The sequence below is a fragment of the Geotrypetes seraphini genome, chromosome 10 (genome assembly GCF_902459505.1).
Source record: "Geotrypetes seraphini chromosome 10, aGeoSer1.1, whole genome shotgun sequence".
Lineage (NCBI taxonomy): Eukaryota > Metazoa > Chordata > Amphibia > Gymnophiona > Dermophiidae > Geotrypetes > Geotrypetes seraphini.
In genome coordinates, this window is record NC_047093.1 from 92,052,352 (window position 1) to 92,074,192 (window position 21,841).

The 21,841-nt window shown below is 42.3% G+C and overlaps 1 protein-coding gene across 5 annotated transcripts in view; it reads right to left on the reverse strand.

Moving 5' to 3' along the window:
* Positions 1 to 21,841, reverse strand: part of CACNA1B (calcium voltage-gated channel subunit alpha1 B) — a 1,471,643-nt gene that overhangs the window by 56,165 nt on the left and 1,393,637 nt on the right. For all 5 annotated transcript variants that reach the window (XM_033960470.1, XM_033960471.1, XM_033960469.1 and 2 more), the window contains one exon: positions 13,205 to 13,315. In XM_033960470.1, coding sequence (XP_033816361.1) covers positions 13,205 to 13,315 — 111 coding nt within the window. The remainder of the gene's footprint in view (positions 1 to 13,204; positions 13,316 to 21,841) is intronic.

The window sequence follows — 21,841 nt, forward strand, 5'->3', positions numbered from 1 at the left end:
GCGGGCACACCGGCCGGACAGTAGAAAAACCTGAATGGCCAACCAACTTTTCAGATTAGTAAGGGGGGTGTTTAGCCATGGGAGGGTCTGCCACCTGTGTTGGGGGGGGGTCTTTGGAGAGGAGGAGTTGGGCTCTTTGTGGGGGGTAGGAGGGGTCTCCAGGCAGGAGGGGTTGGGATCCCTTCTGCTGCGATCTTTTTGGGGGGAGGTGGGGGGGTCTTCGGGCACAAGGGGTTGGGCTCCCTCCTGCCACGATCTTCATGGGGGATGGGGGGTCTTCGGGCAGGAGGATTGGGCTCCCTCCTATTGTGATCATTCGGGGGGGGACTGGCAGCTGTAACTGCGGCTGCTTTACTTATCGTGGCAGGGAGATCCCTTGCCACGATAAGTATAGCAGCTGTGTCTACTTAAATTTAGGCCAGCATTTTGCTGGCCTACATTGTACGCGTCTCCCACTGGCCTAAGGAGATGTACGCGGCCGCCTAGGTTCGCATAAGGCTACGCATAGCTTTAGGCGAGCTTAGGCAGGCCTCATGAGGCTCCCCGAGGTGCCTTCAATATAGGCGGCCAGCCTGGGGAGCATTTTCTTTTTTATGTGTGTCCTGATTAGCCTAAAGCAGCCTACAATTGGGACACAGTTTGCAGAATTGGGGCCTTATTGTGAGTAGCAGTAATGGAATTTTAAAAAAAATTTATTTTAAAAATTTCTATACCGTTTTTGACCAAAGCGGTTTACAAAACTGTTACATACATAACATCTTAAAACAAATTAAAACAACTTTTCAATACAGATCAAGATAGATATATGAAGAATAATTCAATTCTTTCTAGGAATCAGCAGACAAGAAAAATAAGTAGCTTAAAGGAAGGCATTTACAAATAATTGTGTTTTTAATAACTTTCTAAATGCCCCCCATCCTTGCATTTCCAGACTTTCCCTACAAGAGAATTCCACAATTTTACTCCTGCACAAGAAAAGATCATTGCATTGCTTTCCACATATTTTGGATTTACATTTGTCTTCAGCAGTGCAGAATTTTCAGAGCGCAAAGATCTTCCTGGTTGGTAACTAGACATTTTGTTCTTAAAGAATTCTGGGATCGTATCATATAAGAACTGATGGCAAATTATAATTGCTTTATATTGAATTCTAAAAGCAACTGGCAAACGATGCAGCTGTTGAAGGTAAGGTGTGATATACTCATACCTCAATGTACCTGTTATCAATCATGCCATGCCATTTTGTACCACCTGCAATGCCCTGCACCTAGTTTGGTTATCCCCAGGTACAGAACATTGCAGTAGGCAAGCCGCGACAAGACCATCGCCTGCACAACAGCATGAAAATCAAATGAAGACAGCATTGGTTTTACTCGATATAATAGATATATCTGGGCAAAACATATTTGTAAACTAAACTAAATTAAACCTTAAGTTTACATACCGCATCATCTCCACAATCATAGAGCTCGGCACAGTTTGCAGGAGCTTAGTAAGAAGAGGAACTCCATAGTAAGGGTTACAGGAGCTTAATATAAAGAAGATTTAAAGGAACTTAGTATAAAGAGGGAACACCATAGTAAGGTTTAGAGGAGGAATATAGAGGGAAGAAAGTGTTACATTTTTGAGAATAGCCAAGTTTTCAGATGTTTTCGGAATAGTTGGAAGGAGCCCAGATTCCGAATTGGGGTAGTAAGGTTATTCCAAAGCTCTGTGATTCTGAAGGAGAGAGATACCCCTAATTGTCCCGCATAGATGACGCCTTTTAACGAGGGGAAGCATAGTTTAAATTTTGGGGTGGATCTGGTGGTATCAGGGCTCGAGGAGTTCCAAGATAGTGGAATAAGGGGAGGAAAGATGCCATGTAGGATCTTAAAAGTTAGGCAGGCGCATTTAAAGTGAACCCTGGAAATTACTGGAAGCCAGTGAAGTTTGGACAGAAGCCACAGTGTTCTTAATCTGCTGAAGTCTTTGAAGTCTTTTCTTGGTTAGACTTAAATAGATGAAGTTACAATAGTCCAGTCTGGAAAGGATGAGTAGAGAAAGCCAATTTAAAAGCTTGGCTGTTCAAAAAAGCCTTTAACCATGAGTAAGACTGAGGTCACTTTTGAATATCACTGGATTTATCTCTCTACTCTCCCCTGCCTTTCCTCTCTCCTCCCATGCAAATTACCAGATCTTGTTGGCAAGTTCACATGACTGATCCATTGTGTAAAAAGATTGAAAATACTGAACAAACTGGTTAGTTATATATGCTGAATGGTTCGTACCTCACCCACTCACATCCCGCATGGCAGCAACAATTCTCGACTACCCCCATACACAGTTTTACAACTTGAGCCAAAAGCTTCCCTGCTTTATTACCATATCTATAAAATTTTCCTCTACGATACAAAAGCATATGGGTTGTGCCCTCATGAATAAGGGAATCCATAGCTATCTGGGTGACCTGCAGTGTCTCTTGGTTAAGTAAAGTCGGGCGATTGATAAAAGCTTGCTTAGTCCATTTTAATTGTACCCCTAATGATAGAATTTCTTGTGCTATCCGCTTGTAACTCCAACTACATGGGAATCAACACTACTCTAGTCCATAAAATGCAGCTTATTCAAAACACAGCTGTAAGACTAATTTTCAACCTGAAAAAATATTACCTCTTTGAAACCCCCCGAATATAAATGATAATTAACATTTTCTCTGCATACAGTGTGCTTTGTGTTTTATTTAATTTTATGAATTAATAAGATATTGTGTGTACATGAAAAATGAATGGAATAAATTGGGGTGGGGCTAGGGCTGGGGCTGGGCTGAAAATTAGTAGATGTCCCGTTTTGAGGGAAAAAAATAAATGGTTACTTTAGGCTTACCTGACTGTTTTGGTTGCAGTTTATACATAGGTGGTGAAAGAATATGCAGTTGGACAACCCTGCTTCCCTCTGGCCTCCTTAACCTAGCTGTGCCCTGACTCTGAGCTTTTATACTTCCTTGTTCCTGCTCTCCACCCTGAAGGGACACGTTTCATGTGTCTTGTAGTTTTTCTTAAACTGTGTTTGAAGCTGTAAATCCAGACCCTGTTTTTTTTTTCCTTCTCTTGCTGATATATTACAAGGCCATTTTATGTTTGAGAGATGTGTTTTCTTATCCTGTTGTGAAGTGAAATCAATTGTCTTCGCAGCTGTATTTGTAAGAAGCTTTAGATAAAGAAAGTGTCTGCTAAGCAGAGCACCCTTTAGACTTTAGCCTTTAGATAGTAAGGTGCTTGTCATTTCTTTTAAAGTTTCATGTGATCTGTGTCCATATATGGTTTGTACTTACGTCATATGCTGACGACACTGACCCATGTAAAATGATATAAAAAGGGTTGTAGAACTGACAATAAATTGGACATGTTGGGCGTCTGTTGTTTCTAAGATATTGTCCCCAGATACATCTGACTTACTAATGACAGAGTGTGTGAGGCAGTAATTGGTTCCAAATCCTTTTCAGTGGGGGCTTGCCCGGGATGGGGACGATGACATCACCAGTACTTTGTGAGCATTTCTGAATTTTTTTTTTGTTCTTTAATACTCACTGGTATTAGCGTCTTGTTCCAACTCTTTATTTTTAAGTTAAGGATTTTGGAAGTCTATTTCTATTACGGAGTTTTTGGGAAACTCCCAGGGAATTTTTGGGAAGCTCCCATCGTGAATATAAGCAGCTGCCGTTCTTTCGGGAAGAATGAAATTATTTATAGAACCGCCTGCCCACTCTGTCATTTGTGGGGTTAACACTCTTTGTATGTGCCTTTCCTTTTCTATCGCTTAGATAAGATTTTATAGAGTATAAGATTTTATTGTATATTACTGTCCTGTACCTCGCTTATAAGGTAAGGTAAGCGAAAATTTCTGCATTGTTATATTGTTTTTGTTATGGGTCATAAAGGCACTTAGGATTCTTCCCCTTCTTGTATAACTTGGTATGGTTCTGTTTCCCATACATTTTGAATTTTGTGTCTTTGCCTGAAATTATGTTTCCTTATCAAAACCCAATCATTGATATCGAAAGGACTTCCTCGAGAATGCCGATCATAAGTCTTCTTAATATTTTGAGAAGCTTTTTCAGATGCTTCAGTCGCAAATTTATGAGCCTTCTGAAGTTTCAATCTATGCTCTTTGAACCAATCATCCAAATTAATTTCAGTATTGTCCAAATCAGACTGATCAAATAGTTCTTTATGAGGCAATAATCTTTCTTTTCCCAACAACAAATAAGCTGGCGTATAACCAGTTGCCCCTTAAAGCTTCTTTGAGTGCTCCATAAAGGTGGAAATCAGATGGTGCTAAATCTGGACTGGATGCTGGATGCTCCATGACTTCCCACGTTAATTTTCTGAGTGTTTCTGTTGAGAGGACTTAATAAAGTTTTCACTTCTTCATGATAATGGGCCAAGTGTCAGGACAAATGTCTAAGCGCTTATGCTCCTCTGTCAGTTCCTTAGGCCCCCAACTGGGATGAGACTTGTAAGGCTTATGTTGCCCTTGTGTGTGACACTCTCCCTCCAGCTCACATCTCTCTGTGTCACCAGTCCTTTCCCGTATAAGTTTGCACTGCTTATAAGTTTAACACTGAGGTAGGACATGCTGTTATGTGAAATGAATTGCAAGCAGAGTTTGATAGCTGTTTTCAGTCTAAGATCTTTCCCTCGCAGCTTGTATACAAGAACTGTTTCTTGTCTCCCTCTCGAACGTACAATAGTTTGACTCTGACTCATATTGTGCGTTCCTCCTTCGGCTGCTTCCTCTGTGTTCTGTGCTGGCTTATAAAAGAAAAACTTCTGTTTTATAGGCTTCCTTTCTTGTGCAAGGCTCATGTTTTTGTTTTGTTTTTTAGAAGATTAGCAAGTTGTAAATTCTCTCTGTGCTTATTTGGATACCTAGTTACTGACTTTAAGGAATGCGATTCTGTTTTACTCTTTCTGACTTAAAGAAACATTTCTCTAATTGGCAGTCTGAATTAAATTACATTACATTACATTTGTGATTTCTATTCCGCCTGTGCCTTGCGGTTCTAAGTGGATTACAGTTAAAAGAGATCAGGACATTACCGAGAGAATTACATTACAACGATTTAAGTAAATTACATGTTGTGGTATAGAAATACAAGTATAAGATATCTGGATTTATCGATAGAATAACTTGACAGGGTTCAAGTAGTTACAAGATTTAGTGGGGAATAAAGCACAAACGCACTTGTGGCTGTCAGACCAGCTGCTGTTGTTCTTTGCTTACACTATCAGGGTCCGCGCATGAATGCTTTTTCCCCTTCCCCCAGACTCCCCGGTTTGGGCTTTCGCTGACAATGCTGTAGGCTCTATTTCATGTACCCCCTCTCGTGCTTCTCTGAAATCACTCATTCCCGTTTTCATTAAGCAGTACCTGATCTCCCGGGAGAAGGAGAAAGTCATGATTCCACTAATTGCTTCCTTTCTTTCCTCCGGTATTATCCAAACCACCATCTCTTCCTACAATATGTCCATCAATCCTGTTGTTAAAGCTGATGGCACCCCCCACTTCATCCAAGACCTTAGGGCTGTTAATGCTTTGGTAATTCTCATTGCACCCATTGCCCCTGATGTTCCTTCCCTCCTCTCTTCCATTCCACCTGGAGCCAATGTTTTTTTTTTCTGTCATTGTCCTAAAGAATGTTTTTTTTACTCCCTGTTGATGAGGCTCCTCAGCCCCTTTTTGCCTTCACCTTTAAGCAACAGTATACCTGGTGTAGAATGCCCTGGGGCTATGTTGACTCCCCTGTGGTGTTCTCCATTGTTCTCCGGGCTACTCTACAGCCATGGACTACCCCTCATGGTTCTGTCCTCATCCAGTATGTGGATGACCTCCTTTTGTGTTCCATAACTCAGGAGACCTGTCAGGCTGATAGTTTGCACCTTTTACAATGGTTATCTGTGTGTGGTCACAAGGTGTCACGAAATAAACTGCAATGGTGTAAATCTGAAGTGAAATACCTGGGTTTTGTCCTGTCTCATGGTCAGAGGAAAATCAGCACCTCCCGCATTGCTGCTGTTCTGGGTCTGCCCCGCCCAGCTACCAAAAAGGACATGCTTACTTTTCTTGGTATGATTGGTTACTGCCGCCAATGGATCCCTGATTGTTCCTTTAATGACCAGATTCTGAGACAGACCCTGGGTTCTGAAATGACTGATCTTATCAGATGGACTAAAGAAATGTTGGATGCTTTTGGACATTTGAAATGTGCTTTGGTTTCTAGCCCAGGTCTGGGTCTTCCTGATTATGACCAAATGTTTCATCTCTTTGTTCGGGACCATTGTAAAACCATGGCGGGAGATCATGGCAGTAAGTTACACCCTGTTGCCTTTTTTTTCTAAAGTCACTCCTGTTCAAGTTTAAGGCAAGCTTGCCTGCTTGAGAGCCCTGGCTGCATGTGCTATGGTGGTAGAGCTGGCTACTTCTCTGCCCCTTGGTCACCTCACTACCCTTCACACTTCTCACGATGTCCAAGCCCTTCTTTTAAATGGGCTTCTGGGTCTCAAGGGTGAACAGGATTCCCTTTCTCTCTTTTTCTCAGCTTCAGTCCTTTGTTACCCCCTCTGAACTTGATGCCTGGTGTCTGGCAGATGCCCAAAGCCGCCCTTCGGACGGACTTTGGTGCAAAAAGGGGAAACCCTGTATACCAGCTGCTAGCTCTCCCTTATTCATTGCTCAATTTCATGGCATTGGTCATTGCAGTGCTCGCTCGACATTTCAACTCCTTGCCAGTGATTTTTTTCATTCTTGACCTTCGCTCCCTGATACAGACATATATAGCTCAATAGCTACAGTTGGCACGTTTGTAAATTGGAAAAAAATTCCTTCCTATTGTTTTAGCTGAAATTAGGATGTTGCCAATTTAAAATGTTTTTTCTTTTTCTTAGCAGTAGTTCGGATATACATAGCCATCCCAGACCAGTTTTGGCACAAAGATATTTCTAATGTATTCCAAGGGTCCTCTTTATCACTGCAGAGATAGAGACGCTCCAAAGAGACATTAGCTTTATGTCTTTTTCCGAATATGAGATGGTTATGATATACATTATTTGTATTACTTATATGTTTATCTTTATTTTGGTTTGCTATAACAATGTGTTTATTTGTAGAGTTACATTCAGCCCTGCACACTTGACAGATGGAAAAATAGCTTCACGCCTAAAACTTTGTGTTTTATGTTTTGTCTGTGTCATGTCTACTTGTTTTAGCTTAGTGGGTACCCCAGGATACATAACATTGGCCATTTCTAGAGCTCTTTTCCCACTTCTTACTAGCCTAATTGCGCAATGTTCTTTTTACTTATAGCTTTCATATTCTAAATGTAGCTTAGTTAGGGGTTATATGTTTAAGAAAAAGTTTTATTCTATACAGTGTTTATTCCGTGGTGCTCCCTACATATGATCCATTCAGTATTGTCACCAACCGGCTCAGGACAATGGGCCCTGAGTGGCTGGGACACGGGAGTTGTGCTCTTGTGAGCCGCGGTGAGCTTCACAAAGAAAATAATAGCGGAAGAAAAATACTGCCACACCAGGTAAGGGTAGTTACTTAAATCAAACTCAGGATTTATTCTTGCACGTAGTAAACATAAACCTTGTCAGGATATTTCTGCGATTAGCAAATAGTCCCAAAACAGTAAAAAGAAAAAAAACACAAAACAGCAAACTGTCCAAAAAGTGGAAATGTCCCAGTTCAAGTCTTTTTCTAAGATTCAGGCTATGGGCTTCAGCCCCTACTCATTTCCCAGCAATGAAAAACAAAATATTCAAAATACAAACAGTCTTTGAATTGACTACCACAGCACTAGTCAGAGCTAGGGCTGTGACTTACCCAGCTGCTAGAATACTGGGCAGGTAGTGCGCTTCACGTGGTGATAAACTGCCAAACAGACCCACTATCCCACCACAAAATACGTGAGGCGAACCCCCACTACCTGGGCTGGATACAGTCCTTTTCTTATGAAAGAGAAACAAAAAAAAAAACCACCTTCACATGAGTCTTTTAAATCTTCTGGAGCTCTTGGTTTCTAAAGCTCCTACAAGGCATAACATAACCTTGGAAGTCCTTCATACAATAAGGTCACAGCTACTCACTTTTATTCCACGAGCGGCTTACCTTCCATGAAGCAAACTTCCATTGGCAGAATCTCACTCACTGGAGCAGCAGATGAATCCGGGTCAATTTCCATGGCCTGAGGTTCTTCATTCTCCTTCAAAGAAGATTCTTCTCCGGCTTCCATCAGCTCCATAGATTCCAGTGGAGAACTGCCATCAGGATCTCCCAGCCCTGAGCTCTCCTGCTTGTCCTGTGCCTCTCCTCCTTTTAACTGATTTCCCAGGAGCTTTCCTCTCTGGGCAACTAATTTGCAGCCCCGCCCCCAACCCTCAGGTGGGAAGTATTTCCTATCAGCAACCCTGGGCCTGAGAGGGGGATGGGCGCTCTGCACTCGTGCTCTCTGACTCCCTCTAGAGAGCAAGGGAGAAATAGCATCAGGAGAATCAAGAAAAGGTTTATCTGTAACACTGGGGGAAGGGTTGGCCTTTAAACTGGGCTCTGCACTAGGGACACACCTAGCAGGCATAGGCTGCGTACCACAGTATATATTTCCGACTACATTCAGTACATAAGTATGGTCTCTCTGAAGTGCCATAATAGTTATATGCAGCACACAAAAACATATCTTTTTGGAATGTCCGATTAAGAACCTTAAGTAACTGAATATTGTCTCTCTTTTGCCATAACTATACCAAGTAAATGCATTAATATTGTCACATGTTGCCACATTCAGTACAGGCAACATGGTTTCTCTCTCGTTTTCTATCTGTTATTTGGATCACACTGGAGTACAGCTGCTGAATGATATCTGGACTCTTTTCAAGCTGGTGTATCTCTCCCTGTTTGCACAGACATCATTTCATCCCAAGTGTGCATCTCACTAGTTTAGGGAGACTGTCTGTTCCTGCTGGACTGATTCATCTTCCTGCACCACTGGCTACTCTCCCTTTGAGATTCTCATGGGACGACCTTTCCTCGCCCCCATGGGTAGACAAACCCTCAATAGTTGAGAGTAGTGATCTCCCCTTAATACAGGAAGAATACGTCCGAAAGCTCATTGAAACATTAGGGCATATTGAAAGAAACATGTCTTGCACTACTCCTTTCTCTCCACAGATTCCTACCCATTTTTTCCAGCCTGGTGACGAAGTCATCATTCAGAAGCTTTTCAAGGATCGGAAGCAGACGGATTTCCCCTTTGGCCCTCCCACTACTGTGATCGCTGTGACCAGGACTGCTGTACTCACTGAGGAGTTTCCTGTTTGGATCCACGCAAGTCGCTTGAAGAGGGTTAACCTAAAAACCCCAGAAGCAAGTCTTCCCTGCGCAGATTTCACCCCCTTCAGTGGAACAACATGATGATCTCATCGCAGCATTCTACCAACTTTATCATTCTCCTACTGGCAAAGTTGCTGCTAGTTTTTCTTCCTTTATGGATCATTTCTAACTGTGTCTACAGGGATGATGTGTCCTGGGTCCACGACATTTTCTGCCCATACCCATCTGTAAATGACACCCCAACAATGTACTCATCTGTAAACAGCACCCCCGGCACCTCTTTGCGACTAAAACGTCAAGCTGGACTTCCTCCCAAGGGCTGCCCTTCAATTGGAATCCAGAAAGATAGACAGTATACTACCCTTTGGTATAATTCCAGCAGTGTGAACATGGCCACCTTCACTTTTGAGTATTGTGATATTGTGGACTGTTCATCAATTGATGTCTCATGGTCCTTGGAGATTCCTAAAACTAAAGATATATATATATATATATATATATGTTACGGACTCACGTTGGGGGGAATAAGTGTGCATCCTGGGGAGCAGTAGGGTGGAATACTGGCACTGACTGGGCTTATAAACCAGAAAGTGCTCTGAAAAAAGTGGACCAAAATGGTAAATCACTGCTTACTCGTATGACCCTTCGTAAGGTCGGAAATTGTTATAGGAAAAGTGTTCCTGAATAAATTATTAAGCTTTCTCTTACTATTGACAACCCTAGACCTACTGATGAAGGTATGTATGTTATGGGCATGTGGTTTAAGGGTGGGTCTAGCTATCCGACCCATCAGTTTTTCTTACGGGATCTATCTACCTCCACTCATCCTCTCCCGCCATTTTGTGGGGGCCCTAAAAATACTAACCCACTGGCCCCTACATTCAATAAACTTACTGACATGATGGCTATTGCCAATCCCACCTTTGAATATACTATGGCTGTTGAGGTAGGGTTTTCAGAACGTAATCTTTAGTTAGAATGGATGAAATTCACTGCTGATCAACATAATAAGAGTAATTGTTACATATGTGCTCAAGCTAGACCCCATTTAGGAACTGTACCTCTGAACCTCCCTCCTGGTATCCAACCATGCTTTTTTGGGTTATTTACCAATACCTCCTCTAATTTTACCGATCCCCTTTGTGTGCTGTGGCGTTCTAAATACCCTTTGCTGCCTGGACAGAAAAATCTTGACATAGCCGTTACCATCTATAAGGGTAATTACACATGTCATGTTTCTAATCTGACACAGGGTAGTTTTGTAGGCAATTTTCCTCCAGGTTATTGTTCTGTCTTGGATCATAGGTTTGCCCCATTGTAGCAGCATCAGATTTTCACCCTAGGTGATATTCACTGGCTCTGTGGAGACTTTCGGCTCCGTGTTAAGCTACCCAGCCAGTGGATAGGCCAGTGCGCTTTAGCTAAGGTTATCATGCCCCTGCATATCCTTTCTGAAGGGCACCCTTCCTATTCACATGGTTCTTCACATGTAAACTGTTAACCCCAATCACTAACTTCCAACCCTGTGCAAACCGAAAGGTACTTCACGACCCTACAGTACATAACTGTTGTTATTATCATTAATGCTGTTACTATCAGATGTACATTGCAATATTCTTTGCTGTAAACCGCCTAGAAGTCGCAAGATTGTAGGCGGTATATAAGAATAAAGTTATTATTATTATTTTATTATTATTATTATTCCTCTTCTCTGTCTCGACATAAACGTGATCTCCGTGGTAGTTTTGATCTGCACATATACATAGATGCTATAGGGGTCCCAAGAGGGGTCCCAGATGAATTCAAGGCCTGAGACCAGGTTAAGGCTGGGTTTGAGTCCCTTATTCCCCTTATTACTATCAATAAGAATGTTGATTGGATTAATTACATTTATTATAATCAGCAACGCTTTGTGAACTACTCTAGAGATGCCTTGCAAGGTATTGCTGATCAGTTAGGCCCCACTTCTCAGATGGCTTTTCAAAATCGCATGGCCCTGGATATGTTTCTAGCTGAGAAGGGGGGGGGTGTCTGTAAGAAGGGGGGGTCCCAGTACTTTATCGTGTTTCACTTTTATTCCTGACAATACAGGTCCTACAGGAAAGGTTACTATGGCCATTCAGAAATTAGAGGACCTCTCTGCTGAGCTCAAACATAACTCTGGTTTATCTAATCCTTGGGATCAGTACTTTAGTTGGATGCAGGGCTGGGTAAAAGACCTTCTTATTGTTTTAATCTCTATTATTATCTGCATTCTTGTCTCTTATGTAATTTTTTGTCTGCTCATGCGCTATGTTATTCGTATTACAGCTCCTAAAACCCCTCCTCGAGAGACATATCTAGAGTATCTCTCCCTCCAAGCTCATGCTGTGCATTTATGATGTCATTTTCATGACGTAAGAGGGACACATTTCATGTGTCTTGTAGTTTTTTTTAAACTGTGTTTGAAGCTGTAAATCCAGACCCTGTTTGTTTTTCCTTCTCTTGCTGATATACTACAAGGCCATTTTATGTTTGAGAGATGTGTTTTCTTATCCTGTTGTGAAGTGAAATCAATTGTCTTCGCAGCTGTATTTGTAAGAAGCTTTAGATAAAGAAAGTGTCTGCTAAGCAGAGCACCCTTTAGACTTTAGCCTTTAGATAGTAAGGTGCTTGTCATTTCTTTTAAAGTTTCATGTGATCTGTGTCCATATATGGTTTGTACTTACGTCATATGCTGACGACACTGACCCATGTAAAATGATATAAAAAGGGTTGTAGAACTGACAATAAATTGGACATGTTTTGGAGATAATGGGCATCTGTTGTTTCTAAGATATTGTCCCCAGATGCATCTGACTTACTAATGACAGAGTGTGTGAGGCAGTAATTGGGACCAAATCCTTTTCACACCCATCCTGTCTCACTTCCACCTTGGATGGGGCTATGGGTCTATAAATATGGTTTTGATACTGTGAGGGAGTATTCTTAAAGTGAAGTGGCAGCAATCTATAGACTTCCTCACATATAATTACTAATAACTTGGGTTAACAGTAAAATAATCTGTCTTAACAGTAGCCCATATTGATAATTCCTCTCCAAGTGTGGGCACTTCCATATGTATGTTCTGAAATAGCAACGCGTAAGCATCAAATTCCCTCCATTGATATTATAAAGGTTGATAATTGCAAAATAGTTGCTGCACCTTACATAGCTGGCACATACATGTTTTTCCCTGCATATATTTTAGAAGAGGCTCTACTTTGTCATATCTTTTTCTGAACTACTACCAGAATCTGACATGTCCCAACCTGAATGTCTCAATTCTGATTTCTTTAATTCTATGTAAAATCTGCCTTAACATATGCTGGTGATAAGCTCACCATCATGGAATGATCAATTGTCAGATTTACTGTAAAACAACTACTTTTCAAATGTGTATTTTTCCTCAGAAACACAGTCACCACTTCTTTTTCTACAGGTTGAGTTTTGTTGGAAAAGTCCATGCAATTTTGAAAATATAATTTAGACTAATTTTCTGTCCCTGACCTAGAGAAGCCTCCGAGAATAATTCCTCTAAATGTGGCTAAAAGTATATTCAGTATGGTAGTCTTAGTCACATTGGAGGCGTGTAATTTTCAGAGAATTTATATATGGATGTAAATAATTTTTCCATGCATAAATGGATTTGGAAATTACCCTTGCAATATATAGATAACTTGTGGAAATCACTACTACAGGATGTTGCAGAGTAGGGGGTGTGCATGGCCAAGAATATCTAATTTTTATGTTTGATCTATTAATTTTTCAACTTCTGAGCTAGTTGTGTCTTTGCTTGTGAGCATGCTCTCACCTGGGTTTCAGCAGCCAAACGTGGCATCGATGCCGCCCTACCCTGGCTCTCGAGGTCAGGCTGGTGATCTCCACCGGAAATATTAGGACCCATTTCTTTCATTTCTACAGACTGAAAGTTCCATAAAAATTGAAATGCAATCAGTCAGCAGTGGAGAAAATATACACAAACTAGAATCTGAAAGGTTAAAGCGTAGTGTGAATCTTAACAATATAGAAGTTATACAGTTAAATGACTGGCAAAATTAAATAGTACAAGTTGACCATCATGAAATAAAATTGCTGTTAATTTAAGATCCTCAAATAACAGAAAATAATTTCCTGTTCTGATGCATGCAGTAGTGTTTCCCAGCTAGTGTTTCATGGTATATTGTTGTGCCTTTTCATGGTATATTGTTGTGCCTTCAGATTTGATCAGGTGTCACAGAAAAGTCAACCCTGCCTGGTGCTCAACTCCTTAACTGGACTCTGAAGCTCTCAGCAGAAAGAGAGATGAGCAGTAGTTCTTAAAATGTACAAGAGCACCTTTTTGAGAGTATGTATAGCCAGGCATACACTCCAGAGCATGAGAATTTGTCAATGTAAATCTGTCACTAAAGTAGTCTCTTCTTATAATACCATTCTCTCTTCTACTCTTCACACACTTGCTCCTCCCATATCACGTCCTAGAAGGCACACTGAACCCCAGCCCTGGCTGACCTCTAAGATCCATTACTAATGTTCCTGTGCCCAATCTGCAGAATGTCACTGGCTGAAATCCCGTGCTCACCCTGACTTTGTTCACTTCAAATTCCTGCTGGCTTCCTTCCAATCCGCCCTGTCACTTGCAAAACAAGACTACTATGCCTGTTTGACTGATTCTCTTGGATCCAACCCTTGCCGTCTCTTTACCACGCTCGACTCTCTACTCAAAAGTGCCTTCACTTCCGACTGCTCCTTTACTTTCTCCCCAGACCATGGCCGAGTACTTCTATGACATGGTTCACAAGATTAACCTTGAGTTCTTGACCAAATCGGCTCCGCCTCTCCAACCTCCTGTGCGCCCCGCTGACCCCTGCCACCTTTTCTTCCTTCTCTGAAATCATGGAGGAGGAAACTGCTCATCTTCTTTCCGCCTCCAAACTTACTACCTCTGATCCCATCCCCACATGCCTATTGATCACCATCTATCCCACTGTTATCCCCACTATCTGTCATTTTTTCAACCTATTGCTCTCTATTGCAACCCGACACCTTCAAATATACCATAGTTACACCGCTCCTCAAAAAACCCTTGCTGGACCTTACCTGCCCCCTGTCTCCTTCCTCCCCTTCTTATCCAAGCTACTCGAATGTGCTGTTCACTGCTGTTGTCTTGACTTTCTTTTGTCTCGAGCTATTCTTGACCCACTCCATTCAGGCTTTCACCCTTTCCATTCTACAGAAACTGCCCTTGCTAAAGTCTTCAATGACTTGCTCCTGGCCAAATCCAAAGGCCTCTACTCTGCCCTCATCCTCCTTGATCTATCTGTGGCATTTGATACTGTAGATCACAATCTACTTATCAATGCACTGTCATTGATTGGATTCCAAGGCTCTGTTATCTCATGGTTTCCTTCCTATCTTTCCAGTCGCACTTTTAGCATATACTATGTCATAATTAGATTGTAAGCTCTTTTGAGCAGGGACTCTTTTGCATGTTTAATGTACAACACTGTGTTCATCTGGCAGTGCTATAGAAATAATAAATAGTAGTAGCAGTAGTAGAATCAAAGGCAGGACACAGATAGCCGTTCCACAATCATGCAGCATTCACAGTACACACTCCTTTTCCCTGAGCCTCCTGCTTTGATTCTTTCCATCCTGTGCCTTATTCTCAACCTTTTACCATATGAGTATGTCTCATGCCCAGACTGCCTGCTCCACAGTGTGGGGATACCTGGCCTCAATCTAAATACAGTCAATAACAGGCACTTAATGGTATTATAACATTCAATCTCACTAGTAATAATAATAATTCAGATGGACCCCAGCTTTCAAATCCACCTCCTTATGAGTGTTATATTGATCCTCAGATGCACCACTCCACGTTCAAACTTTATCACCATGTTAAGCTTGATGTGCAGAATCTTCCCTAGATCAGTTTTACTTGTGTGATAATAACTTCGTTTTTATATCTATTTAAACACGATTTTAAATACATTTAATTATAGATAAAGTGCTTTATAAGAGAAACTTATCTTAGTATTTGGCATCTTTACTAATTTAAAATTGTTGGTCAAATCGGATGGCGTGAGCAACATAGGGACCCAGCCTTGAAAAAAACGCCGTAGCACGAAACATGTTGGCGCAAGAGTCCCATTATTGACCAAATACTAAGATAAGTTTCTCTTATAAAGCACTTTATCTATAATTAAATGTATTTAAAATCGTGTTTAAATAGATATAAAAACGAAGTTATTATCACACAAGTAAAACTGATCCAGGGAAGATTCTGCACATCAAGCTTAATGTGGTGATAAAGTTTGAACATGGAGCGGTGCAGCTGAGGATCAATATAACACTCATAAGGAGGTAGATTTGAAATTGGGGTCCATCTGAATTATTATTATTACTAAATCTAAATACTTCTATTAATAGAAATATACTTTGGGCTTGAAAGGGTTTAAGATCAGTGGGCTGCATATCTGAGTCTCTCTTATCCTCTCCTTGGATTTGGCATCCTGTTTTCTTATATTATTTTTTTAGATGGCAAAGGTAATACAGAAATCTCTGAATATACCACTGGATGGGAGTTAAAGGCAAAAAAAGGGTACTGGGACCATTACTGGTGTTACCTTTTTCAAGTTTCAAGTTTCAAGTTTAATAAAATTTGATGGTTCGCCTATTAAATCTAAGCGAATTACATAGTAAAAAGGATAGTAGTATAAAACAGTAAAACAAGTTATTTTACATTAACAATTTTCAAAGGGCTATGACAGATTGACAATACAGACGAACTAAGAAACATTAGGAGAGGACATTAGGGAATAAAAGTTACAAATTGTTGTTTCCTCAAGGGAAGAAAGGGGTATGATATGGGTAGGACCAAACGATTAGGTTGGGGAAAATGTGTGAGGACGTATTAATTGTTTAGATGTACGCAGAAAAGTTATTCTAAAGGTTAAATGAGGATTTGAAGAGATATGTTTTTCCTTCCATTATCCCAATGAACTGTGAAATGGTTGGCTAAATCTCTCCACTGGAGACATGGAAATATATATATTAATCAGAATTAACTAGATCGCAGTGAATTAATGTATCTGTAAATATTAGATGGGAAAAATTAGGTTCTTACCTTGATAATTTTCTTTGTAGTAGAAGGGCAAAGGATTAAGGATGATGGGATTCCGGACAATAGGTTATCACCCTCTTCCTGCGAACTGTTTGCACAAGGATGTCAATCACATCTTTCAACTCTGCCTCCTTCCCCAGTGGACTGTACTGCCACCTTTAGTTTGTACCAAAGCAGTCAATCTCCACTGTAACTAAGAAAATATGAAGGAGGGGCACAGGAAACCTCCCTGACAGATCAATTCTATTTTGCGCTGTAACAAATATAATTAATATGAATAATCACATCAAAAACTTAGGTGGAGTGAACAACCCACCTGTTTGCGTGCAACTAGTACTAACACAAATGGAGGACTGAAAGTCCCAATCCATTCTAATTTGTCTGGAATTTTTTTCTTTTTACCACTGATATGTTCTTTTCATTTCTGGCTGGCACAGAAAATTTCCCATCTCTGGATATGCACATCTGTCCGAAGGTAGGTGAAGCAACTGACAGGGCGGGGCATCCAGAATCCTTTGCCCTTCTACTACAAAGAAAATTGAGGTAAAAAACAAATTTTCCCTTGTAGTGCAAAGGGCAAAGGATTCTGGATGATAGGTGACGTACCAAAGCAGTCTGTTGTGTCTAGGGTGGGACAGATAAGATTGCCCTTAAAAACAAGGACCCAAAGGCAGTGTCCACATGTGCTGCTATATCCAGCCTATAAAGTTTTGTTAAGGTATGAAAAGTATACCACATAGCTGCACTGAAAATCTCCTCAGCTGAGTCTGCCATGTGCACCACCCATGAGGATGTCCCACTACTAGTGGAATGCAATTTGAGAGAGAGAGGCAGGGGTTTTGTAACCCTCTTGAATAATATCCAGCACTTGGTGGTCTGGGCAGATCTGTGTCCAAGCCTTCCTGTAAGTGAACAACCACCCTCCTATCTGCGGAGGCATAGACAGGGACCTGGTGTCACTGGACTTTCTTGGAGGCTGCTGCAGCATTAGACCCAGAGCACTTGAGCTTTCTGGTACTGCCAAACCTGTCTTGACTCTTCATATGGTCTCTGAGTAGCAGAACCTCTGTAGTACGGATGAAACCTCCGGGATATTTGAAAATGGCCTCAATCAGACCTCTAGGGGCCCAAGGTCTGCTGTCTGGCAAGGCCTTAGAGTGACAATCTGTCACACTGGTCATAATAGCATCCAGCTTCATACCATGAGCATCTGGCCCTTAAACAGAAGCCTGCTTAGTGTGGCTTTAGAAGCTAAATCCCTCACCCATTGTCTGATCCAGATCATTCTGCAGGTAGAAATCATGTAAACAGAAGCTTGGCTTAGGACCAGGGTTGGATTAATCAATAGGCCCAATAGAACATGCCTAGGGCCTGAAACTGTGAGGAGGGCCCGCTGAAGGAGGACAACTCATCTTGCCATTTTTTTAAAACAGCAACGGCCTCCTCCTGGCATCAATGGTAACGAGCCCTCCCCTCCATCGACGGCAATGTGGCTGGCTCTGTTACAGGAAGGTCCCGCGATGACTGTGTCTGCCGGTCCATCCCCCTCTGACATCACTTACTTGCTCGGGAAGTGACATTGGAGGGGGATGGACCAGCAGACGCAGTCATCACAGGACCTTCCTGTAATAGATCCGGCCACATTGCCATTGATGCAGGGGGGGGGAGTAACCCGATGCCGTCAGCTGTTCTAATTCTGCTTTCGGACTGCCTTTTGCAAAGGAGCTGAGAGCTGGCAGCTGCAATGTTTGAAGGGGAGGGAGAAAGGAGCATGGAAGGGTGGTGGAGGGAGAGAAAGGGGGCAGGTTGGTATGGAAGGGTTGTGAGAAGGATTGTATGGAGGGGTGGTGAAGGAAGTGAAAGGGGGCAGGATGGTATGGAAGGGTGGTGGAGGAAGAGAAAGAGGGCAGGGTGGTATGGAAGGGTGGTGGAGGAAGAGAAAGGGGGCAGATGCTGATGGAATTGGTGTGCAAGGAAAGGAAAGAGAAACATAAGGGGGAAGGATACTAGATGCAGTTGGGTTGGAGGGAAAGAAAGGTGGCAGATGCAGATGGAAGTGGGGGGAAGGGAGAAGAGAGAGTAAAATGCCAGACCACGGGGGTGTGGGAGAGGGAAGGGAAGGAGAGGAGAGAGATGCCAGACCATTGGAGGAGGGAAGGGAAGAAGATGGATGCCACACCAATGGGGGGGGGAAGGGAGAAAGAGATGGAATGGAGAGGCAGATAAATTTTGGAAGAGGCATAGAAAGAAGGCAGATGCCATATGGGAGAGGCAGAGAGAGGGCAGACAGTGGATGGAAGGAAGAGAATGATGAGAAGAAGAGGAAAGCAGAAACCAGACAACAAAGGTAGAAAATTTTATTTATTTATTTATTTTTGCTATAGAATAAGGTATTATTGTAGCTGTATTGATAATCGTTTATTAATAGAAAATGGAAATAAGATGATACTGTTTATTAAACTAATTTTAATACATTTTTTACTAATTCAGAGATCATAACTCCTTTCTTCAGGTCAGGTCAGGACAGGGATACTGTAACAGCAGTATAGTTTACTGATCTGAAGAAAGAGGTTTTAACCTCCGAAAGCTAAGTAAGAAATGTTTTAGTCCAATAAAATGATGGGCACTAAATTTTCTTCCCAACATGCCCCATGCCTCCTACACATATGCAAAATATAAATTATTTGGCTTCCGAAAGCCCTGCCAGCTGAAGATCTCTTCATCTAGGAAGGAAGGGGGGATTTGTTCAGAGATGTTTGGAGGTTGCATAGAAGAAAAACTGTACACTGGCACTGGTATGGTAATCTTTGTTTGTTTTGAATTTTAAAATAAAAGAAATAAAGAGGAAATAAAGAAGTAAATTGGTAAATACATGGGGCAGGGCATGGTGGGGTGGAGACTGGGGGGCCCAGTGTACTTGTGTTAATCCTGCCCTGCTTAGGACTCTAATTATGTCATAGAGAGCATCTACCGTATAATCCACCCCCGCCAGCACAACATAACCTAGTATGGCAGGAACATGCCACGAAAGAGGCCGTTGCTGCAGCCTTAGTCCCCAGAACCAGGGCCTCAAATTGCCTTTTAAGAGGAACATTCACCCTGTGATCCTTTAAAATGACCCATCTTTCACTAGGCAGGAAAGAATGCTTGGTAATCTGCATCACTAGTGAATACACTTTAGGCTGTACAAAGAGTTGTTGAAAGCCAGGAGCCAAAGAGTAATGCTTCGACTTAGTCATAGCCGCCCATAAGGAACCTCCGGGGAGGCCCAATGCTCTATGATTAACAGCATGCCACTCACAACTGAGCACTGGGTAGCCTGGGTCTGCAGAGAATCCAACTTCAATTTCCACCGTGCACTGTAGGGTCCTCCCCTTGGTCAAGGGCCACCACTGCCTCTTGACAACTGTCTGAGAATCCGAATCTCCTAGGAGTGACTGGGACAATAAAGGCATATAACTCAACCACCATTCTACCCAGTCTCTTTGACTGGCCTTCTGAGTTCTGATTAGCCTCCTTTCCTGGGAGGAGAGTGCCCATGGTGTGCTTGCAGATGGCACAGGGGAACCCCAGCAATTTAAGTAGTCTTTCATTATGCTCACCAAGTCTGGGGTAAAGCCCTGTCCAGAAGGCTCAGAGGACCCCTGCAGAGACTCAGCTTGCTCTCTCTTGAGCTCCGCAGTGACCAAAAATCTGTGCTTTGCAAAGCTACTGTTTAAGGGCTCTAGAAGTCATTTCTTCCCTAGAAAATGAGCCTCCTGCAGTTCCTCAGCCCTAGAGGTATCGGAGGTAGCTAAGCGCTAGAAACAAAAACACAACCGAGGTAGCTGGGACCTCAAGAGTCACTGCTGCAAAAGGTCTACTGATAACCACATCCTCATGGTGGTCCTGCATGCCCAGGAGCACCAATCCACCTGTGCTTGGAAGGAAGGAGTGCTTAGACACCTGCGCAACTGAGGAGCCCTACCAGAGAAGCCCATGCCCCAAGAGCAGACTATCAAGAACAGGATGCCAAGAAAATGCACTCACTCCACATAAGGAGGTAGAAAGAGTTGGCTGTGGGTTCAAAGTGAGCTCCTACAGAGGCTCAAAAGAGATTCAGTAAGGCAGCAGATTGAAAGAACTGCAAAACTATGGGATCGTCCCCAAGGTGGAAAACCAGAGAAGGACCCACAGATCAGGCATGCTGTTGCAGGTCCTCAGCCATGGGAAAAGCATCCCCAGAAAACAAGGGGCCAACAACTGATCCCTAACAGGAGTACCACAAAAAGCAGGCTCTGCTAATAGCCCCTGTTCTCCTCATATTCCCTCAGCCCATGGTGCATGGACATTCCTCAGCCGGCCATCTAGTGCAAATCTTGCATAATACAGTGGTAGAAAGGCTTGAAGAGTCCATTCTAACTGATTTTAATCAAAATCAAGGGGTTGTGAGACTTTTTAAATAAAATCAGAAAATCCAAGATGGCCACTGCAGGAGCGATTTCATACCAACAACCCAAGGAAGCTTTACTAAATTTAAAAAAATTAGGGAAAGTGGATTTTGGAGGTGGGGGAATCTATCTCTAACCCCAGATACTCTTAAAAATTGAAATGTCATATCCCCCATTTTCCCCATAGGCTGTAATAGCCAGTACTCACAGAGCTGTGCTGGTGCCTGTCTGCTTCAACTTAACCTGTAGCTAGAAAACATGGAGGAGACTTCTACCTCTGGACTGGATTCTGCACATCCAAATCTGTTATCTTCAGCCTGTCAGTTGGGCCGAAGTCAGACCAATACCTCAACCCCCAAAAGATCATGCGCCGCAATGGGGGAAGATAAAATGCATGGGGGGAGGTAAAATGCAGCCAGCATCTGTTAATGCCCTTGGACCGCCATGGGGCCATACAGCCTGCACTCAAGCTCCTGATAAATCAGGGATGCAAAGTAGTTTCTAGGGGAATGGACCCTGAGTTCTAAAAGGTTATTGCAGGCTAGCTGCAGACTATTGCTGTGAGAGTTTTCATCCTCTCCCAGGAAAAGCTGCCCCAGAATAACTGGGGTCCTCTTATCACCGAAGCCTCAAACGTCAAAGAAAACCTGAAAATAATAAAAGTTGTCAGAGCAGATAAACCCCCCCCACACACACACACACATTCTCAGTTTGCTTGCAGAAGGAAAAACTTAAGGTAGTAGTACAGTCCACTGGGGAAGGAGGTGGAGCTGAAATATGATTTACCTCCTTCTGCAAACAGTTCATGGGAAGAGGGAGATAACCTATTATCCGGAATCCTTTGCTCGTTTGCACTACAAAATGTATTATCATGTCATAAGTGTTGAACAAATCA